This window comes from Aulonocara stuartgranti (assembly GCF_965226115.1).
Source record: "Aulonocara stuartgranti genome assembly, chromosome: 17".
In the NCBI taxonomy this organism is placed as follows: Eukaryota; Metazoa; Chordata; class Actinopteri; order Cichliformes; family Cichlidae; genus Aulonocara; species Aulonocara stuartgranti.
In genome coordinates, this window is record NC_138953.1 from 7,175,391 (window position 1) to 7,195,058 (window position 19,668).

Consider the following 19,668-nt stretch of genomic DNA (forward strand, 5'->3'; position numbering starts at 1 on the left):
GTGTGGCTTTCCAAACCATCTCCAATACACTGATTTTATCACAGGTGGATTTCAGTCAAATTGTAAAAACATGTGTCAAGTGATCGTTGGAAACAGGATGCACCTGAGCTCAATTTTGAGTGTCATGGTAAAAGTTGTGACTTATGTACATCTTATATTTTTGTTTTTTAATAAATGTAAAGTGATTTATTGCTTATTGATGTATTGTGCATAGTCAAATGTCAATTATTGTCAAATATTTCACTATTTTGGGAACAACATGTCTTTTAAAAGGTGCTGATGGACTGAAAAATATGTTTATGACTTACTGTAACACATTTGTCCACTGTGGCTGAGCTCCAGATTGCTGCTTATTGACACGACAAAATGTTAGATCATCACAATGTCTGCTGCAGTCCTACATTTTTGTTATTAAATATTTGATTTTCCTATGTTGGGCTCAGGTGGCTCTTACCAGTAGCTTTATCATCTGATCTTTTGGCCCTTTATGAGCTCACAACTACAATCTCCTGACTGAGCACATCTGGCTTTGTCTAAATCTAGAATCAAGACCAAAGATGACTGGCCCTTTCCCATCTGAAACGCTGAGACTAAGACATGGCATGGAAAAAAAAATCTACTTATATTTTGAATTTTTGAATATCTATCTATCTATCTATCTATCTATCTATCTATCTATCTATCTATCTATCTATCTATCTATCTATCTATCTGAGAGAGAGAGATTTTTAAGAGAATTTAAAAATTGTCATTGTCAGCTGATGCAGAGACAACAAAGATGTCAAATGACCAAGAAATTCCAAAATTGCCCCGGGTGTAATTGCAGAGCGCCTCCAGTAGGGAGCAGGCTTTTCATAGCATTTTAGCAGAGTGTGTGGTACCCATGCAGACAAGGAGCTCTTTTCAAACTGAGCGCTAAATCAGAGGAAGGAGGCGCTCCAGCTTTCATTTAAATCATGCACTATTCGTGACAACTCATTGGCAAATGCAACAGCATTTACTGATGTTGACATCATAATAAAATATACGAAACCATATTAATTCTCAAAAATATGACAATGAGATTAATTTCCCCTCGTTAAACCAATGTTAAAACACTTATCTACACATTTACTCAACCCTTACTGAGAGGGAATATTTTTGCATTAATTTTTTTTTAATTTTAGATTATTCTGATTTAGAGTCAGAAATGGTAAATGAGCCTAACATCAAGAGAACCATTAAATCATTGAATTATTTTTATGAATAAATGTGAATATGAAGATGACTCCTTGGTAATATGAAAATGTCATTCTTCTTGTTTCACTCTCTCAGCCTACTCTCCCGGAGGCGCGTGCGCAATTAGCCCATATTGTAGAAGTCTGGTGAAACATAACAGCTTCCACATGCACCACTAACTGCACGTGACCTTATTGTATATTTTATATTAAATCCACCACCTAACCCATCTATATGTTAGAATTTACTAATGAAAGGCGTCGGACATTTATGCTAAAAAACATATTTTCCGGACATAAACTGAGATCTTGCGCCGAGCGGCAAGATGCTCAAGATGATCAGGCAAGTTGCCAAAATCTCTCCTGAAAGATGAGAACAGCTTGGAAGGTGGGCAGGGCAGGGCAGGTATAGGCGTTTATAGGGAGAGGGAAACGCTTTTGCTGTAGATTGGGCTTCCCCGAAATCTTTGCGGATGAGTCCCGCGCCAGGAGCTCGGCATTGTGGCCCGGTCTCCTCTCTGCTTCTTCTTGGAAACGGCGTCAGAGAGCAGCTGAGCAAAGGCTTAACATTTCAAACGTCTGGCGGTAGGCTGTAAAGTTTCCACCCCGAAAACAGTGTCATGCGGCAGTAGCAGTAGGGTTGGTGCAGGACACCTCGGCACATGCCTTGGTGCTGTAGGAATGAGTTTTCTGTAAAGCTTTGCGCACAGCCACTCCAAACCAGGGGCCTCGTTTTTTTTCTCTCTCTCTTTTTTGTTTGCTCGTTTAGGAAGGAGCTGTTCTGTTTCTGTTTACGTGTAATTCTCCTGATTGAATTGTTACATATATATTGGAAGATTTCTATTTAAACACCATCCTGTTGAAACTGAGCTGCATTGTATTGTGCCTCGAGAATCCTGTTTAACCATTTGCGTAAAGGTTAACTCAGTCAAGCACCAGGAAAGCAGATTCGCAGCAGAACTCCCTCAGTATTAGTCATAGATGTCCGCTCAGCTGGGAGGAGGCCTGCAGCCGGAGACCACAGTAAAACTTGAGGAACTAAAATCTGAAGAAGTTTTTGATGTGACAAGGCCTGACGGATGTCCCCGGGATAGAGGAGAAAATAAAGTGGTTCTGTTCCCGGAGGGACAGCAGCAGCAGCCCCAGATGAAGCCGCGCAAGATGACTCGCAGTCCAAAATGCGCCCGCTGTCGAAACCACGGCGTCGTTTCTTGTCTGAAAGGCCACAAACGCTTTTGCCGCTGGAGGGACTGCCGCTGTGCCTGCTGCCTGCTGGTGGTGGAGCGCCAGCGCGTCATGGCGGCGCAGGTCGCTCTCAGACGGCAGCAGGCTGCGGAGGTGAGACGAGCACAGGGGCAGGTCAGTGAAAGAAGAAAGATAGGGGGGGCAACCAAAAACAAATAAAACAAACAAACAAAAACGTATCCATGGCATCCTGTAGATGATTATTATGGAGCAAGTACGCACAGTGTATGGTTGATGAAAGGGCAAAATCAGTAGGAAAGCTCCCCAAAAATTGGTTCTGATCGTCTGGACTAGAAAAGCTGAGGATGAGTCTGAGGCAGTGAGGGTGACAACACGTTTTAATATCACCTTTGGATAAGCGTCCCTGTATCTGTTTCTATAGAAACACAAGGGGCATATAATACATTTTATTAAGTCGTTTAGAAAAAAACAGTTCACAGTCTGTGTTGTAGAGATAGCACTACTGCTTACTTTTTCACTCGATACAATAATTATATATCGAGCAAGGGACAACTTTTTAAAATCTCGATGAACGTGCAGAACTATATCTTTTATATTTTAAATGCTTACATTGTTTTCATGTAACAGCATTTATATGCTCAAATTTGAAACATTTAAGCCCTGTTTTGTTTCTAATTTGAATGAGTGGTTTGAGCTTTAAAGAGAGAGCGTCAAGTGCTCATTAGGATGACAGAAAAGAAATATAAGAAACCAGCTCAGTGGGTTATATCACAAATAAAAAGAAAAGTGCAGAAATGAAAAGAAGCAAATGAGGTAATATAATGATAATAATAATAAAATCCCATAGAATAATGAGTGCCTTACTTTGCTAATTTGGCATTTATAGGGAAAATTATGTTGATTTTATTACTGCAGACAAAATTCTAAATCCTCCTTAAAAAAATCAGTTTAAACTAATTATATACATATGGTATAATAATGGATTTTATAAATAGCAGCTATAGATACAACTGGGTACTTGAGTGCTTCTTTGCGCAAAATAGCATACCAATTCCACATAGTTAGCAATCCTAGTAATAGCAGTAATGCTGGAGTTAAAAGGGCAAATTCTCTCTGTCTTTAGTTTTAATCCCAGAGATTCTCCTTGCCTCTTACATCATGTACTATTTTCCTTTAATTACCTTGTGAACGTCTGACTGTAAGATAATTGTGTCCAAATGTCTTATTCCCGTTCATATGTTTCTCTCAGGGCAAGAAGGGGGTCAGGTGTGCAGCTCCACTGCGCAGAACGGCATATCAGTGTTACACCAGAGCGGCCGAGTCGAGCATCGTGGCCAAGAGCATCCTGCAGGGTGAAGTTTAATTAGCGTCTCCTTTATCGCGTCTTGCTTTATTCCCAGCTTTTCATGTTCTGTACATGAATGAATCTTTACGTGTAGACAACTTCTGCTTTTGATTTAATGATATTTAGGTTCATGCAACATCATAAATTAAGCTTTCCATGGAGCATATCATCATTCACCTGCTCTGTGCTGACATGGTAAAGCTTTTGAACGTCCTGTCAAAGCTGGAAGAGAAATAAAATTGTGCAGACGTAGTTTCCCTGTAGGTTTCCTCCAGCTTTAACCAGTAGAAACTCAATTTTAACTCTAACTGGCATTGTGGGAAACAGCTTTTTCCCCCAAATAAATGTATATTTGTCCCCAAATGGTGACAGTGACCTTCTCAGTGACATTTGCAGCCCCTGTGTAGAAACGTGTAATTGCATTAGCATTTGCAGGTCCTTTTGTAGTCAGTGTGCCACGGGTATTCCTTCTTAGTTTGGCTAGACACACTTCATTTATCCAAACAAACCCCCCATCATCGAGACGTCACTATTTCATAACAACAGGCCATTATTGTAATACACTGTGTGCATTATTACCTGCTGGCTTGCAGTCAAGACTTGCTGGAGGCTTTGTCTTCTTTATAGCCCTCTCTGTCTTCCCTGCGCTCTCAGTAAAGCAACAGTGACGCGGCTAACCAACTGCATTATTAAAATAATAAACAACAAAGTGCTCAGACATAAACACAGCAATTAATTGGTCGGAACAATATCATTATCCATAAATTGACTGCATAAACAAATGTGTAATGGCAATATGTGGCTTTGCTCCCACGTTCAGGGATCAAACCTGCTGTGCCTCCAGAGGACGACACCCCTTGCTGGTCGAAGCAGACGCAACGTGACCAAACACACTTTATGTGCCCCTCCATCAGCGCCCGGATGAGGAAGAGACGAGCGTTTGCAGACAAAGAGCTGGAAAATGTGATGCTGGAGCATGAACTGAGACAGAGGGAGCTGCAGAACGACCTTTTCCCCCCCTCGGCCCTCCTTCCTATGCTTCACCCTCCCCCCTTGCCCATCTCCCCTGGTCTCCACTGCTGCCCACCCAGCAAGGATCCCACAACTGAAGGGCAATCTAGCTATGTGCCCCTGTGCAGATACAAGCCCTTTTATGAGTGTGACTTCCAGCTTTATCAGTTTTTTCCCCTGAAGAGCAGGTACTCCACAGGAAATGACTATAATGACTTCTTGTTATGTCAGAGCTCCCAGCAAAGCAGGCAGGAGAAGGAGGTGCAGAATGGATGGAAAGACAGCGAGAAGACAAAACAAGCAGAGGTCATTCCTTCTACATCCATACAAAGACTCCGAAATGATGGCAAGGCCATGTCATGTGCTATTCCTGTCAAATCCCCTCCAAAACGAGCAGAAATAATGGACTCAAATGGCTCTTCAACAGTCACACTTGCTATTTCTGCATCAGATCAGAGTGTCCTGGGTCAGCCAGACATCAGCGCACCCAGCAGGACTTTTGATCCCAGACCTTTGACAGCTAAGAGCTGGAGCTCAGACACTCCTGCCGCCCAGGCAGCTCCTCATGCCGACTCTGTTAAGAGCCCTCACGGCGGCTCAATCAGGACTCCGGCTGTGAGGCCATTACCTTTTTCTGTAGAGGCTTTGCTGAGGGCCTGACAGACAACTGCAAGCAGAGTATAGTGCATACTTTATTATGCACAACCCAACCTGAACTGTCTGAATATAATTACAAAAATTGATTTTATGGTACAGGTTTGGAAACGCTATTCTGTAAAGTGCCAAAAGTGAGAGATTTTTTTAAAAACTATTTCTATAGAGTAAAATCACAGTGTTTGTGTTTTTTATTTCCATGAAAAGTTATTTTACTATATTTTATCTATTGAAAAAAGTAAAGCTAAAAGATATGTATATGTGCTACAATACCATATTTGTATTTCCATTCTGGGCTAATTACATCTTGCACCATGCATACTTTGAAAAAGTGTTTTCTTTTTTTATCATCCCATGTCAGTAGTGCCATAAAAATCTACTGAACCACTCTGTCTGGACTGTCTTTCATCAGTCACGCTTTATTGTCTTTATCCTCAGAAGAAATACACAATACAGACATAAAACAAAGCCAATGAAAAACTCAAGTGCTTGTTGAACTTGTGCCCATTCCTTACTCGATGCTCTGATTTTTAACTTGCAGTGCAGATGTCCCTGGCTGATTTCTCTGGTGCTCTCACAGGGCTGTTTAGGGTCTAAACAAGGTGCTGCTGCTCAGAAATAGAGCACCAGGTGAACGCTGGTTGTTTGTCAAGGAGACAGTTAAAGCACAAAGACTTTCATAAACAGCTTAATATTTATCTACTCCTTTTTTTTCACCAAAGACTAAATGCAATGTGCTTTAAATATTTATCAGCATTTGATAAGCTTTGTAGTTCTTCAGATGGAATACATGTTGCCATTCTGACATTATGACTGTATAAATATTGATCACACAGCACGCGGTTCAATATTTCACACAGTATCATTTCATCACACCAGCAGACTGAGGGGATATGGGAAATGCTCACCAAAAGGTTGACTGGGAGGCTGCCAGTGTTGCCTAGGCGACATTGTTCTTTATTGTATGCTGAGCCTGACGCCAGCCGAGTTTGTTTGAACACGCATTTGATCTATATCCGGTTTTTACTTCTTTCTCTTCTCCAGTTTTTTTTTGTTCTGCTCTGTAATCTCGCAGAGATGGAGGTCAGATACTTTTGACAACTCGGGACCTTGTGGCGTCAACACAGCGGTGATAGCGCAGAGCCTTTGTTTGCGAGAGTCTACCAGCATATCGGAGTGCCTCTCTCCCCCGTGTCTTTTCACAGACAGACAGGGAAGGGAGATTGGCACAAAAAGGGGGAAAAAAGAAGATGAGATTTTGAGCATGCAGTCGCAGAAGGTGGGGCGTCCTGTTTTATTGCGCGCTATCTGTGTCATTTTTTTTTTAAACAAAAATTAAAACCTGTTCTTTTCCAGGGAACACAAATGGCCAATTTCACAAAAGATACACATCAGTCACTGAGAGCTGATAATGACTTCTGTGAAGAATAACACAAATGATCTAAATCAGCTTCTCCTCACCTGGAGGAAAAAAGCTAATTTATCTGCTTCCTTTCATTTTTGTAGCGTCCCTGTAGCCAAGCTTTGTGTCAGCTTAATAGGCAGTGAGTGCTCTGAAATGTCAATCACTCTCCAAAGATCTTGTTAGGACTGTGGAAAAACAGATTAGCTTTAATTATACTCTGTGCTCTTTTCATATGATATTGCACCTCCAAAAAAATCCATCCAGAAGCAGAAGACTGAACAGGTTTCACTGCATTTAAAATACATTTCTGCAATGGAGGTCACTTCATGGGCTGAAAACTGATGCTGGTGAACACATCATATTGCTGGACAAATACATGTTAAAACTTAAGCCTCCCTCAATATTATTTATAAATAAGATTCAAGTGCTGCTGCATTCTCTGGACCCAAATTAGTTTAATGCAATCCAATCCAACTTTAATTATAGGGAAGTTTAACAAAGTAGATCAGTTAAAAGAAGGCAATAAAATACAAAAACACATATTAAGATGCATCGATAAATAAAAATAAAACAGAAAATTAAAAGTCTGATGAGAAAGATTGAGATGTCAGAGGCAAAGAAACTGCTCTGTGGTATGATAAATCTGAATTTGAATTACGATTGGGCACATCCAGGAAAAATGAAGAAAGAATGTGTGTGTTGGGGAGGTGGGAGGTGGTATTTGGTATTAGGCCAGTTTGCTGACAAAGTCATTCCAACAGGTTAAAACACGTTTTTGAGTCTTCTCAACCCCTCTCCTTAATTCCTGCCCACCTCCTTTGGTCGGCCACCTCTTGTTCAGCCTTGCGTTGTGTCTCCTTTCCATTTCAGCCAGATCAATTTCACTCAGTTCAAGGTAGAAAAGATTTGCTGTGGCATTTCCTGTAAGTCTGATATGTATATTTTCATCTTACAGACTGCATCATTATCAGCAGTAGGAACAGTAAACGTTGCAGACACTATAATGCATCAGCCAGCAAGAGCTGATGTAGACGTGACAAAGAGCAACCTCTAGTTTTACATGGATTAAAAAACAATCAAGTTCACCTCCGATCAAGGGATTGTTATTATTATTATTTTTTTAATAACTACACTCCAGCCTCACTTTCAGATCTGACTGACACAGCCTGAACTCTCTGCTTGTTTGGTATGACCGGTTAGCTCCCCCCTTGGACAGCTCATCAGCAACATTTAGTATCAGGGCTCTGTGGAAAGCCTTTGATCGTCCTGCCAGCTCCCCTCATTACAGAACGAGAGTGGGCATATGTCTTGGCCCAGCAAGGTCATTACCCCTGGCACTTCTAAAAGAGACACAATCTGAATTTAATGGTGTCGTAATAAGATGTGAGGGCAGGGAAAAGTACTCTTCAGGTTGGTGAACATCCTCCGGTCTGAAAAGAAATAAACAGAATTCCTACTCACAGGGTCTTTAGTAGTGATCTTTTTGGCCTGTAAAAAATAAATTCATTTGACTAGGTGTGAAAACTCGGGTATAAAATTGAGTATATTTGGATAATAAATACTGAATTTCAAACATATTTCACTGAAACAAAACGGTTTGACTGCTAGCTGAATGTTTACCCATCCAAAAGCAAATAAGGTGACAGAATTCCACATCTTGCCAAGAGCCTGAATACTACTACTACTACAACAAATAATAGGAGCTTAGAGCTAAGATTGGTGTTTTGGGTATATTTAATTTTTTATCACTCAAGTTTTATTTTTTTTATTACTTCTGAGTTTTCTACAAACATAAACCTTGTTCATTAAAAACAAAAAATGTATTAAAAAGTAGTATTATACATATTATAATCCTTCATGTCGGGCACACAACACACAGCTCTGGGCAGAGAAGAAAGTGCCCTTTTTCTCAGTACAAAAACTCAAATTTCCTGTATGTTTTATGTGTTTGTATATCTCCAAGACACTATATTTAGTGTTCTGATTAATGTTATCATTACATTCCAATCTGCATTCCCTCCATTTATTTTTAACAAGTAGAATGCAACATTGAGTATCATGGTTCAGGGCAGCGCGTTTGATCTGTCTGCCAACTTGCACTTTGGATTTGTTCCTCTCCTACCCTGCCCTGCAACAGCCCTGCATGCTCTCTGGTGTTTGGTAGCCAAGCCTGACTCAGAGATACTGGTGTAGGGTTTCGTCGCTTACTTGTGTGTATCTGTGTAAGTGTGTGTGTGTGTGCTGCATGTGTGACAGACAGAGGTGCAACAGTCTTGCAATGATTTGTAGATGCCGAACAGTAATGAAAGCATCTTCCGTGCTATACTGCATGAATCAGCTCACAGTGATTTTGATGCTTTACAGTGACCACTAAAAATACAACAGTCTGCTGTTTGACTGTTTCTAAAGCACAACTGAACCCAAATGATAGAAAGGTGTGCCTTCACCTCTTTGACTAAAAAGCTTAGTGTTGCATTTCAATCACAGTGGCCGCTTGAGTAATTTCTTTAGATGTTAGAGAACCATGCCAGGAATCAGTCATAGAGGATTTTCTAAATTTAACCAAGATAACTGAGATCTTTGTGTTTTGTTGTTTGATCTACAGAGTTTAAATTTTTTTAAGTCTGGCTCATAGTAAGAAGATATATGATCTCTGCAAGTGTCAGTTCAAGACATGACATGAAATACCTTATGAGGGATAGATGGTAAAAACAGAAAAACAAGACAAGATCAATAGATCACCAGACAGCCTGCCTAACTCTGTCTGCACACACCGATTCTGTGCACCGCAGTCCTTACTTTTAAATGAAGGACAACTTTACTTCCCCCCAAGAAAAAAGGGGGTAACAAGCCAGGTTTTTACAAGAAACAAAAAAATGCTTATACTGTTAGTATATTTAGGTAATTTTTGGCAATTCATAAGTAAGCTTAGGTAGTGCATGAGCATTTCTAATTATAGCATAACTTCATGTATTTTACAGGAGTGAAGAAATAGTTACGTAAAAACATAAGAAATTCATTAATACTCTGTAGTAGTAATGGGTGATTTAGAGGAAAGGAGACACAATTATACTCTACATAATTTTAAATACTGCATAATTTCTTGGTCATTTTGAGGAAAAACAAACAATATTTCCCCATCTTACATTGTAAGTATGCTGCACTTTTATTATGGAGTGGGCTAACCTTGCCTAACTTACAGGAAAGGAGACACTCCTGTACACCCCTTTTAAAAAATATGCTTGAACAGTGACTGTGAAAGAATAAATATAAGTTGGCTCTATCACTGTAAGATCACATAGCAAATTTTCATATTTATTTTTCTTTTAAGTTGTTAAGTGACAGCACATTTATGTTGGTAAAATGAAAGGACAAGGGAGTAATAGAAAATCCATCATGCACATCTATATAATGAATGTTATATAGATGTGTGAGTGAATGTGTTAAGATGAATCCACTCCATATTACATCCACCGACCTGAAGAATACCTCGTATTTTAGATGTAAGATTGGGAAATGTTTAATTTTTGCAAAACTCTCATGAAATTGCACACCGCTTCCTTTGTATCCTGTAAAAACCTATTCTAGTGTACCAGTATTTAGGTATTTGTAGGTAAATGCATTTAGATTTCAAATAAACTAGAATTCCATTTAATATATGGGGAATTGCACCCTTGCTTGTGGACCATACAATAAAGTGTTACCAAAAAAACCAAATATCATTGCTTTGTGTGATTGTGATACTCAAGGCTACGTTTGTTCTGCTTCAGCAGATTTATTTGCAAGGATCAGACAATTCAGTCACAGGTGAAAGTGGTCTGTTTTTAACTTTTCATACTACTTTAAGGTAGCAAATTCTCCATAAATTCTGTCATCGGAAGACAGAAACAACAAGGCTTTAATAGCAAACAAGAGTCTGGTCTGCCCTGTGACACAGACATTCCTAATTGAACATAGTTGGGTTCCCGTCTGACCACCGCCACCCTTCATTTAACAGAAGAACAAACATACAGGCTCTCAGCTTAAAAGACAGCTCTGTGTGTAACCGAGTCTGCTGTGGTTGGACTAGAAATTTCACAGCTTTAAAAACATCTTTGAAACAGGCAGTGTAGAGTTCTCTCCCCACTTACCCCCATCCTGTAGTATTTGGGATTTTCCATCCAGTGATGTGTGTGTGTGTACAGTATTTGTGTGTTCGCATATGTGTGCGTGTGTGCATAGCGGCCCTGTCGCTATTCCAGCGGCCTTGGGGACGACCGAGGGTGCCCATGGCTGCAGCTGTGTGGCGATCCAGTTACCATCACATGGTGCAGCTTGGCTCCTGAAGAACTACCTCTGCAATATTAGAAACCGAAGGAGACCACAAGACCGCACTTTCTCTCAACTCTCATTCTCTCTCTCGCTAGCTGTCTCAGCCTCCAAAGAGCGTTAAAACACTGAAGGAAAAACTGAAACAACAGCCTGCAACAAGCTTGCAATCATGTGTAAGCATAGCATCAAAATTATAGTGAAAATTATGCAACTTTAATCATTTGTCCAGAACTTCCTGCTGTTTAATGAATCATTTATTGAGCCACAATATTGCAGCATGCCCAGGATGGGTTTTATATGAGCTAAGTTGGATGCTACTGAACGATGTTGCTTAATCCTTTTTACCCCTTTCCTCCTCATTAATATGCCTTTTCCCTGCTTATCATTGCTCATCCCTTTCCTGCCCTAGGTACAGAGAATGAGGTACTTTTTGGAGAAGTGAACCCAAACAGAGCGAAGGGGGGAAAGGGGAAGAGTGCCGTAATCTTTTTCATCAGATATGAATGTTTAGCATATAAATACATTGTAATGCAGGTTTCCCAAAACCTTCTAGCAGCTCCACTCAGCTTTAGCTTAACCTTTGCAGGTCTGTACCTCAGCCTCAGCGCATGCCAGGCAAGTTCAGGAACTTTATAGACCAAGGGTGGCAGCAATAACATCAATGCAAAAACAGCTCAAACTGCCCCACCTTCATTAAAGCTGTGTTTATCCAGCTTGCTTCGGGTTTTATTCTATAGAAAATTCTGCAAACCCAAACTTAAACAATTCCATTGACCACATTCTGACTCCCGGTAATCCAATCCACCCTGATGTTATTCATGTCCTGATCTATACCCCCTCCTTATGCTAACATATTGGCACCCTTTAACAAGTGATTGATTATCCCTGAGGTCTATAAGGGAAGGACAGTGGGGTTTAATGACATATAAACCTGTGTTTTGATGTGAGGTTCACGGACCTTTAAGAATAACAGCTGGCACAGGCAGAGCGCTGGGAGGGAGTGGCAACTGTTCAAGGAAAAGTGTCAAGTTAAGATGGCGTGATAGCAGGAACCCTGCGGCTCGCTATAACCCACGACAACCTGCCAAGACCAGCAACATGTTTTAAAGCATTTTACTTTCCCTTTTAGTCAAAACAGATTATGCTCAGAGATGGACGCCTCGACCATGCAAGTGTCTGAGGTATTAAAAACACAGAGAGGAAAGAGGATGACATGCAATTGACTTTAATAGCGTTTACAGTGTAAATAGGGTCAGTAAAAAGATGTTATTAAACATCTCGAGTGTCAGCGGCACACGTGTTAAAACCATTTACGGGGAACAAAGCGTCTATTTCAAGTTTCAAGTATTGTGACTGGTGGTGGAGTAGATGCCACTGTGTCTGTCTCCCTGCTCAGTTCCCTCGCAACTGGTTCGAAAATGTTTTTTTGTTTTGAAATGAAACATTTCCCTGAATCCAGATGGTGCATCCTCCTTAGAAATACAACCATGACAGATCCCAGAACTATTGCCCTCGCTCCCTCCCGGCCAGTCATGGTACATTTATAAAAAATTCTCCGGTTCCCTGATATTGTCAGGCATGCACACAAGCATCCAGCACAATTTTTCTCCCACACTGAGATCTGATGTGGTTTCAAAGAGTTCTTTTAATTTTTTGAGCAGTGTATGACACGGTAATGGGGGCTGATGGAGGATTGATTAAGCTCAGCTGATGTCTATTGCAATCTAATTTGCATCTCTCTCGGGTCCAGTGGACTGCTGACTTTGAACGAACATGATGTTATGAATCATTGATCCAAGTTTAATGATACTCTCTGAAATGGACATCAGGGTATTTAGAACTTCCAAGAAGCAAACAGGTGGAATACATTCAGAATTCAGGAACGAAACTCTCCCATAAATCTAGGCTTCAAAGCTTAAATATGAAATATTTAAACAAGAAAAATGGGATGCTTCACGCTGAAAAAAACAACAACCTGAGAACAAACATGATGTATAACTAGTAATAAACCTTTCTGCAGTTACAGCTCATTCCAAATGCAGCAGTTTATGTGCTGGGAATGCAAAGAGGTCAGAGAAACTTTTCATTTCAAAACTTATTTAACACACACATTTTCAGCCACTCATCACATACATCATAAAGAGTACTCTTAAGCACATGAGTTAAAGTCAACTAGACTTCATGAAGCCTCTTATGAGGCTTCTTCAGGTCTAAAACACTGATTGGGAGACACAGGCATCACCTTGGAGGTAGTGCTTAGAGGTCACCTGAGCCAAGGTGTAAATCAAAGTGTGGATCTTTAGATTGAAGGTGTGAATCCTTTGTGAGAGACTGCTTCACTGTGCCATTGTGTGATTTGGTAAGGTCACATGGGTTAAGATCTGAGTAGCTGCTTAGGCAAAGATCCCAAAAGTCCATCATAGGTGGCTAACAGCTGGTGTCACAGGCCACCACCTCTGTTTATTAATGGTCATTCACAGTCTTGTTGGTCCAATGTGTAATCTTCAGAGTCCTCCTCTCATAGTAGATGTACAGATGAGTTTTGTCCTGATGATTGTAAGACTACCAACCTACAGAAATAACTAGCAGTACACAGCCTGTGAAAACAGTTGTAGAATATCTCCTGAGGAGACTTCCAAATTTTCAAAAACAGCCATAATGGTGTCTAAGCAGTGGTCACCACAGTTCATTGCTTGGCTTCTTCATATTTTTTTAAAAGTTTGTTTTATAAACTGGAGGACTAGCACTGATTTTGCACTATTCAGACTTTAAATCTGGTATTTTTGTTGTGACCACAGAAAAGATGAAATAAAGTGGAATAAAAAATGGTTCAAGTAAAGGCCAAATGTATTCATACCTCTTCAGATTAGTAATGATTAAACCACAACACCTTGCCTGATTTAGGTTCATAACTGACCCCCAAGTTGGAGCTACACGTATTTCATGACCTGCACACAGCTAGTAAAAGAAATCTTGGGGGAAAAAAAATCCTGTCTGACAGGTTTCTGTCTTTCCAACAAAATCTTAAATCACAGCAGCAAACCAGCACTGCTGTGAAACAAAATGAGTGGGATTCACCATGATGTGTGTGGTTTGTTGCTGGAGCTCTGCCTCTCCAAAACCTCGACGCCTGAGGAAAATGCAGCCATCTCTCAATCCACTTGAGTGGAATTGCCTCCTGTTTCAGAGTAACAAGACTTTTCAAGGTGGTGGTGTGTTAGGGGTGAGGGAGAGCAGCATCTGTGGAGGAGAAATTTTAGATTTCCACAACTACAGCGCAGATAAAGTGTTGTTGAGCATGCTTGCATGGATATGGGAGCATGACTGCTGTCATGCTGTCTTGTTATTGAGTCTCTCTGAAGTTACTCGCTCTCTTTCTCCTTCTAACACTCACTCATTCTCACACACAAAACTCTTGTAAGGCAATAATAGGAATGAAACAGCACTCTTTTTCTCTCTTTTTTAACAGCCAGCTCTGCGTCAATATTGCTCTTTCCCCAGCAGTGATCACACACAACCCTATGTCTCAATTTCCTTCTACACACAGCCAGCTCCCAAATCCAACACTCACACACTGTCTTTTAAAAAAAAAAATATTCCCATTAAGTTGAGCGCCTAAATATCCTAGGTGTAGCACACACACTCGACTGCTACCTTCTCCAGCCAGGCTACACTCTGGCCACTGATGGATTTTTTCCCCAAAACATTTACTCTGTAACACAAGCTAGTCTGTCTTGTGTTTTCACTTCAAACAAAGCTATTAATCACCTTAATCGCCCTCAATTAACCCCTTATGCCAGATGCTCGCTCTGCACGTCACACAAGTGACTGCTCATTCAGTCACCTCTGCCAAACAGGTGATGAATCACCACCACAAGGCAATCTCCACCACTGGCTAATTCATATGATATCACTGCTTCAGATGACAAAACATTAGCTAGAGGGAAATGGTGGAAACAGCCACGGGGGGCCCAATAGAGATTAGTGATGCAGAAGGGTAAAAGCATAAGCCCAAAGCTGTGTGTATCTATATGCTGCATGCAGGAGGAGAGGGAATCCCTGAAGCACAGAAACACAAAAGAGCATAGTGCCGAAAAAGAGAGAAGAACAGTTTATTTTCCAAATTCTTAAAGGCAATTTAGTTCCAATCTTTACTTTCCCACAAAGACTGTTTTTCTCCCAACACTGCAGCAGGAAAACAATAAAAAGGGAACAAAACACAAGAACAATGTAAGAGTGAACAAGACAGCAGTCCGTGAGATTAGTGATGTATTTTCAGCTTTTTGGGATGCACACAAATCTATTTGGTGTTCAACTACAACCAAAACTACATTAACAATTACAATCAAACAACTGAGAATAGCTGGAAGCAACAAACTGTCGATGTAATAACTCTAACAGCTGCTGCCAAAACAACCACGTAGATAATTTGTTCCTGCAGTGTGTGAAACGATCCAAGCTTATTCGCAACAATTTGGTGTGACAGTATAGCTCATTATTTTTAGAATATATTTGTCATGTGACACAGCTATTGTAGAAGGCACAAAGACAGTGAAACATCACGGCCTAGGTTTGACTGAGTGCTTTTTAAGGTTAGAAGACCTAAACTTAAAAACTTACGAACTGACTTTGGTTTGAACCAGAAGAAGAGATGCTGGTTTCTCCTGTTAAAGTCTGACATTTTCCTGACCCATCCATCCTCCCTGACCTCACTTCCTCCATCGTAGTTACTATGGTAACTAGAGGGCTTTGTCACTGAGACAAAGATTAGCTTAAATGACTGACACGCTAATGTTTCAGAAAGATCACAGAATGACAGGCTTCAACCCAGCCATGAGGTAGGAAGGCTGCAATTACAACTTTGCAACTGAAGCAGAATATCTTTATTGTCATTGCCATGTGTTTATTATGCAGTGCATTCACATTTAGTTTGAGGCCCTACAGATGTGCTCTGTAACATCTTACAGATTGCAGTAGCTCAAAGAAGTGATGGCATGGGTGTGTGGGGTCCTCACAGATGCCGGTGGTGTTGTAGATTTCCCCCAGTGCTGACTCTCAGTGATCTTCTGAGCACTGGAGTCTACATGCTGGAGAGCCTCCTGGCCAGCTGCAGTGCAGCTGAGTTAGTAAAATAAAGTGTAATATGTTAAGATGCTCTCTATAGAGCAAAAGTAAAAAGTAGCCAGCGTCTTTCTTGGAGTCCATGGAAAGAACAGCTGCTGCTGTGCCTTCTTTACCTGTGTAGTGGTTTTTTTGAGCTATGTGAAGTCCTCTAACACATGAACTCCCAGGTCCCTGATACTGGACACCTTCTCAACACCACTCCATGGATGAGGACTGGAGTGCGATCTGCAACATTCAGAGACAAAGTATTCACTAAGCACCAGTCCACCTGATTGTTTACTTCTCCTCTGTAAGCCAGTTTGTTGTTGTCAGTGATGAGATCAGTAGCCTCTTTATGGCGTTAGTGTTGTACATGGGGACACAGTCATAGATCTTGAAGAGGGAGAATGGGATTAAGCAGTGTACCAGTGCTAAGATGTTTAGGGGCCCAGTGTCAAACCTTGAGCTCACTCTGACAAAAATGGGCTCAGCTGAACAGTGTTTCTGTCACACTGTTGGACGATTAATCAATTAAATTTCACATTAAACCTTTAGGAAGGCATGGTGGGATGTCAGCACTGTCACCTCACAGGAAGAAGATCCTTTTCTCTGTGGAGTTTGTTCTCCCTGTGTCTGTCTGGGCACTCTGGTTTCCTCCGTACTGAATAGTTCCACTCAAATATTAAATTTCTGTTTTGCTTTAACATAAAATGAATAAAAATATACTGCAGCACATCAACTTAAGGCTCAGCTTGACCCATAAAGGCAACAGGATAACCAGCTTTTTTTAGAGATTAGGTATCTTACCCACGGGATCATCTTTTATCCTTGTACCGCTGATTGCTCATTGGGTTACTCGCACCAGGGTCTGCTGCCAAATGTTTGATATCCAAGATGGAAGTATGCTCCTTTGAACACAGCTTGTGGTGCTCTTCTGCTATAGCCTTTCATGAGCTGGATCACCACAGATGATGCCAACCATGCTTGTTGACAGCAAGGAAGACAAGTGCAGATTTAATCAGACCCACATGTAGCAGTCTGTGGGTGATATTCACATTGCAGGGTGTTGTCTTTCTTTATGAAACATCAAGGGGAATTAAAAGGGGATGGGTAAGTTGTTGGGTCGTATCAAAGTGCTTGTAGAAAGCTATAAACAGATGGTGGACAACATGAGAGAGTAATTAGAAATTCATTCATATAAACACTTTTAAAGCAGCGTTCAGACATGGCAGCTAAGCTTAACATGCCTTCGGGAACTCAGTCAAGCAGTTTAGTGCCTTCTTCAATAGGCGTGAACCAGAGGTGTGGACTCGAGTCACATGACTTGGACTCGAGTCAGACTCGAGTCATTAATTTTATGACTTTAGACTTGACTTGAAAAAATGTTCTAAGACTTGTGACTTGACTTGGACTTTTACACCAATGACTTGGGACTTGAATTGGACTTGAACCGGTTTACTTGAAAAGACTTGATATTTTACCCCAAATATAAAATTTAACATGCATATTATATAGAGATTGAAAATGTGACGTCATTCACGGGTAGAACCGCAAAGGATTCTGGGAACTCGTGGCAAGCGGTACTAGCGCACGCAGGCTTTCAATTAAAATCAGTTACACAGCGATAAAAAGAAACACAAAAATGGCAAGAAGCTGTTGTATCATTAACTGCAATAGCCGGTCGCATGACAGCCACGGGAAGCCGACGGGTAAAGAGATCGGTTGTTATCGGATTACGTCGTTGAAGAGAAATTGTTCAAGCCATGTTTCCGAAGTAACAAAGAGGCGACTGGATTGCTGCCATTCTAAGACCAAATATAACGTCCCAGAACCCTCCAGCTCACAGGTTAGTCTGCTCCAAGCATTTACACGAAGGTCAGTGTTTTTTAGTAGTTAATACGTCATTTTCATAACATAATTAGTGATATAGGTTACAAGCAAGTCTGGCGCTGAACAGAAATTGTCGCGCTATGCTCCTTTGTTTATTGTGCATAAATAGTGAATTGTCCTGACACAATATTGCGTTTCGCTTCTGTTATTATGGTACACTGACAAAAACATATACTTTTATTCACAGGATAAAACAGGTTTTTTGTATCACTAATTGCCCAGTACGATTACAGCATACAATATTATTGTCACTGCTACATTTCTGTGATGGGTACCAGAAATTATTTCCACTGCTAATTAATTACCGTTGAGCTCAAAGGTCCTATTAATAAACGGTTAAGGAATGTGTATTTATGACGACAATTTGTGAGACTGGTAAACTTATGATACGTACGATGGTCTTTCGTTCTACACGGTGCATTTCAAGGTCCTGTACCCATCCGTCGGTAAACTGTACCTGGGCTTGTTGCAGTGACCTGAAGTTACTAAACTTCACGAGTGTATGCACTCACTCCAAGAACCGTATGATTATAAATATGCATATAAATATGCTACAATGAGATAGCTGACTTCATCTAACTAGCAAATGTTGTCCAGGCTACGTTGGTGATACAGTTTTTTTTAATGTGTATGATATTTTTGTCATGCGATTTTAAAGCCAGTCCTACAACCGCATCCAAGAATAACATGCAGCTTATCTCAGAACTGTCGGTGAAAATTATTCTTGGAGCTAAGTTTAATTGAGCTGCATTTTAAAGAGGTGCAATTTCACAATTTGTGTATATTTTCTACGTTCACTTTTGTCATGTGTTGAGAAAAACACAGATTTAAAATTACATGGTCTAATATTTACATTTAGCATATAACTGCAACATTATTTTTTCGTTGTTTTTTTTTTTAAAGACTCGAAAGTACTTGAAATTCAAAGTTTCAGACTTGTGACTTGACTCGGACTTTTACACCAGTGACTTGAGACTCGACTCTGACTTGCCTGACATTACTTGAGACTTGACTTGAGACTTGAGGATAAAGACTTGAGACTTACTTGAGACTTGCAAAACAATGACTTGGTCCCACCTCTGGCGTGAACAGTGTTTAATATTAAAAGAAACAAAATATCAAGTGAGATCCTAATTAGCTAAACAAGGGACCACAAAAGTTAGTGGATAATCCATCACCTGCTCACCCGGTATAAAATATTCAAAGATTAGAAGGAACACTGAATCCACTCCCACTCATCGCAGCTAGGATTAAAACCATCTGTCATAACAATAGCACAATAAATACTCCCCCAAATCTGAGGATAATAAAAGAGGGGAAAAGTGGGAGAAAAAAAGACAAGACTCATGAGATCTTAAAAAAAGAACATACATTTTATGACACCTTGTCACGTTCCCCCAGGAATGACTTTCATTGTGTAAATTAATCATTTCTAATCCCAAACTTCAGTGCCAGAGCAAAAACACTAATTAACTTGTTATTAAAATCTTGTAAATTTTGCATTTTTAATAATAATAATAATAATA

The 19,668-nt window shown here is 40.4% G+C and overlaps 1 protein-coding gene across 2 annotated transcripts; it reads left to right on the forward strand.

The window, feature by feature from the left end:
* The first annotated feature begins 1,444 nt into the window (after positions 1 to 1,444).
* On the forward strand, positions 1,445 to 5,821 carry dmrt2b (doublesex and mab-3 related transcription factor 2b). 2 transcript variants are annotated; one of them, XM_082510028.1, is made up of 3 exons: positions 1,445 to 2,576; positions 3,673 to 3,775; positions 4,589 to 5,821. In XM_082510028.1, exons 1-3 carry the CDS (start codon positions 2,199 to 2,201, stop codon positions 5,437 to 5,439), a joined length of 1,332 nt encoding a protein of 443 aa, XP_082366154.1. In that variant the 5' UTR covers positions 1,445 to 2,198; the 3' UTR covers positions 5,440 to 5,821. The 2 variants fall into 2 exon arrangements, with proteins under 2 accessions (XP_082366154.1, XP_082366155.1); XM_082510029.1 differs by having other exon boundaries at positions 1,445 to 2,555.
* Positions 5,822 to 19,668: the final 13,847 nt, after the last annotated feature.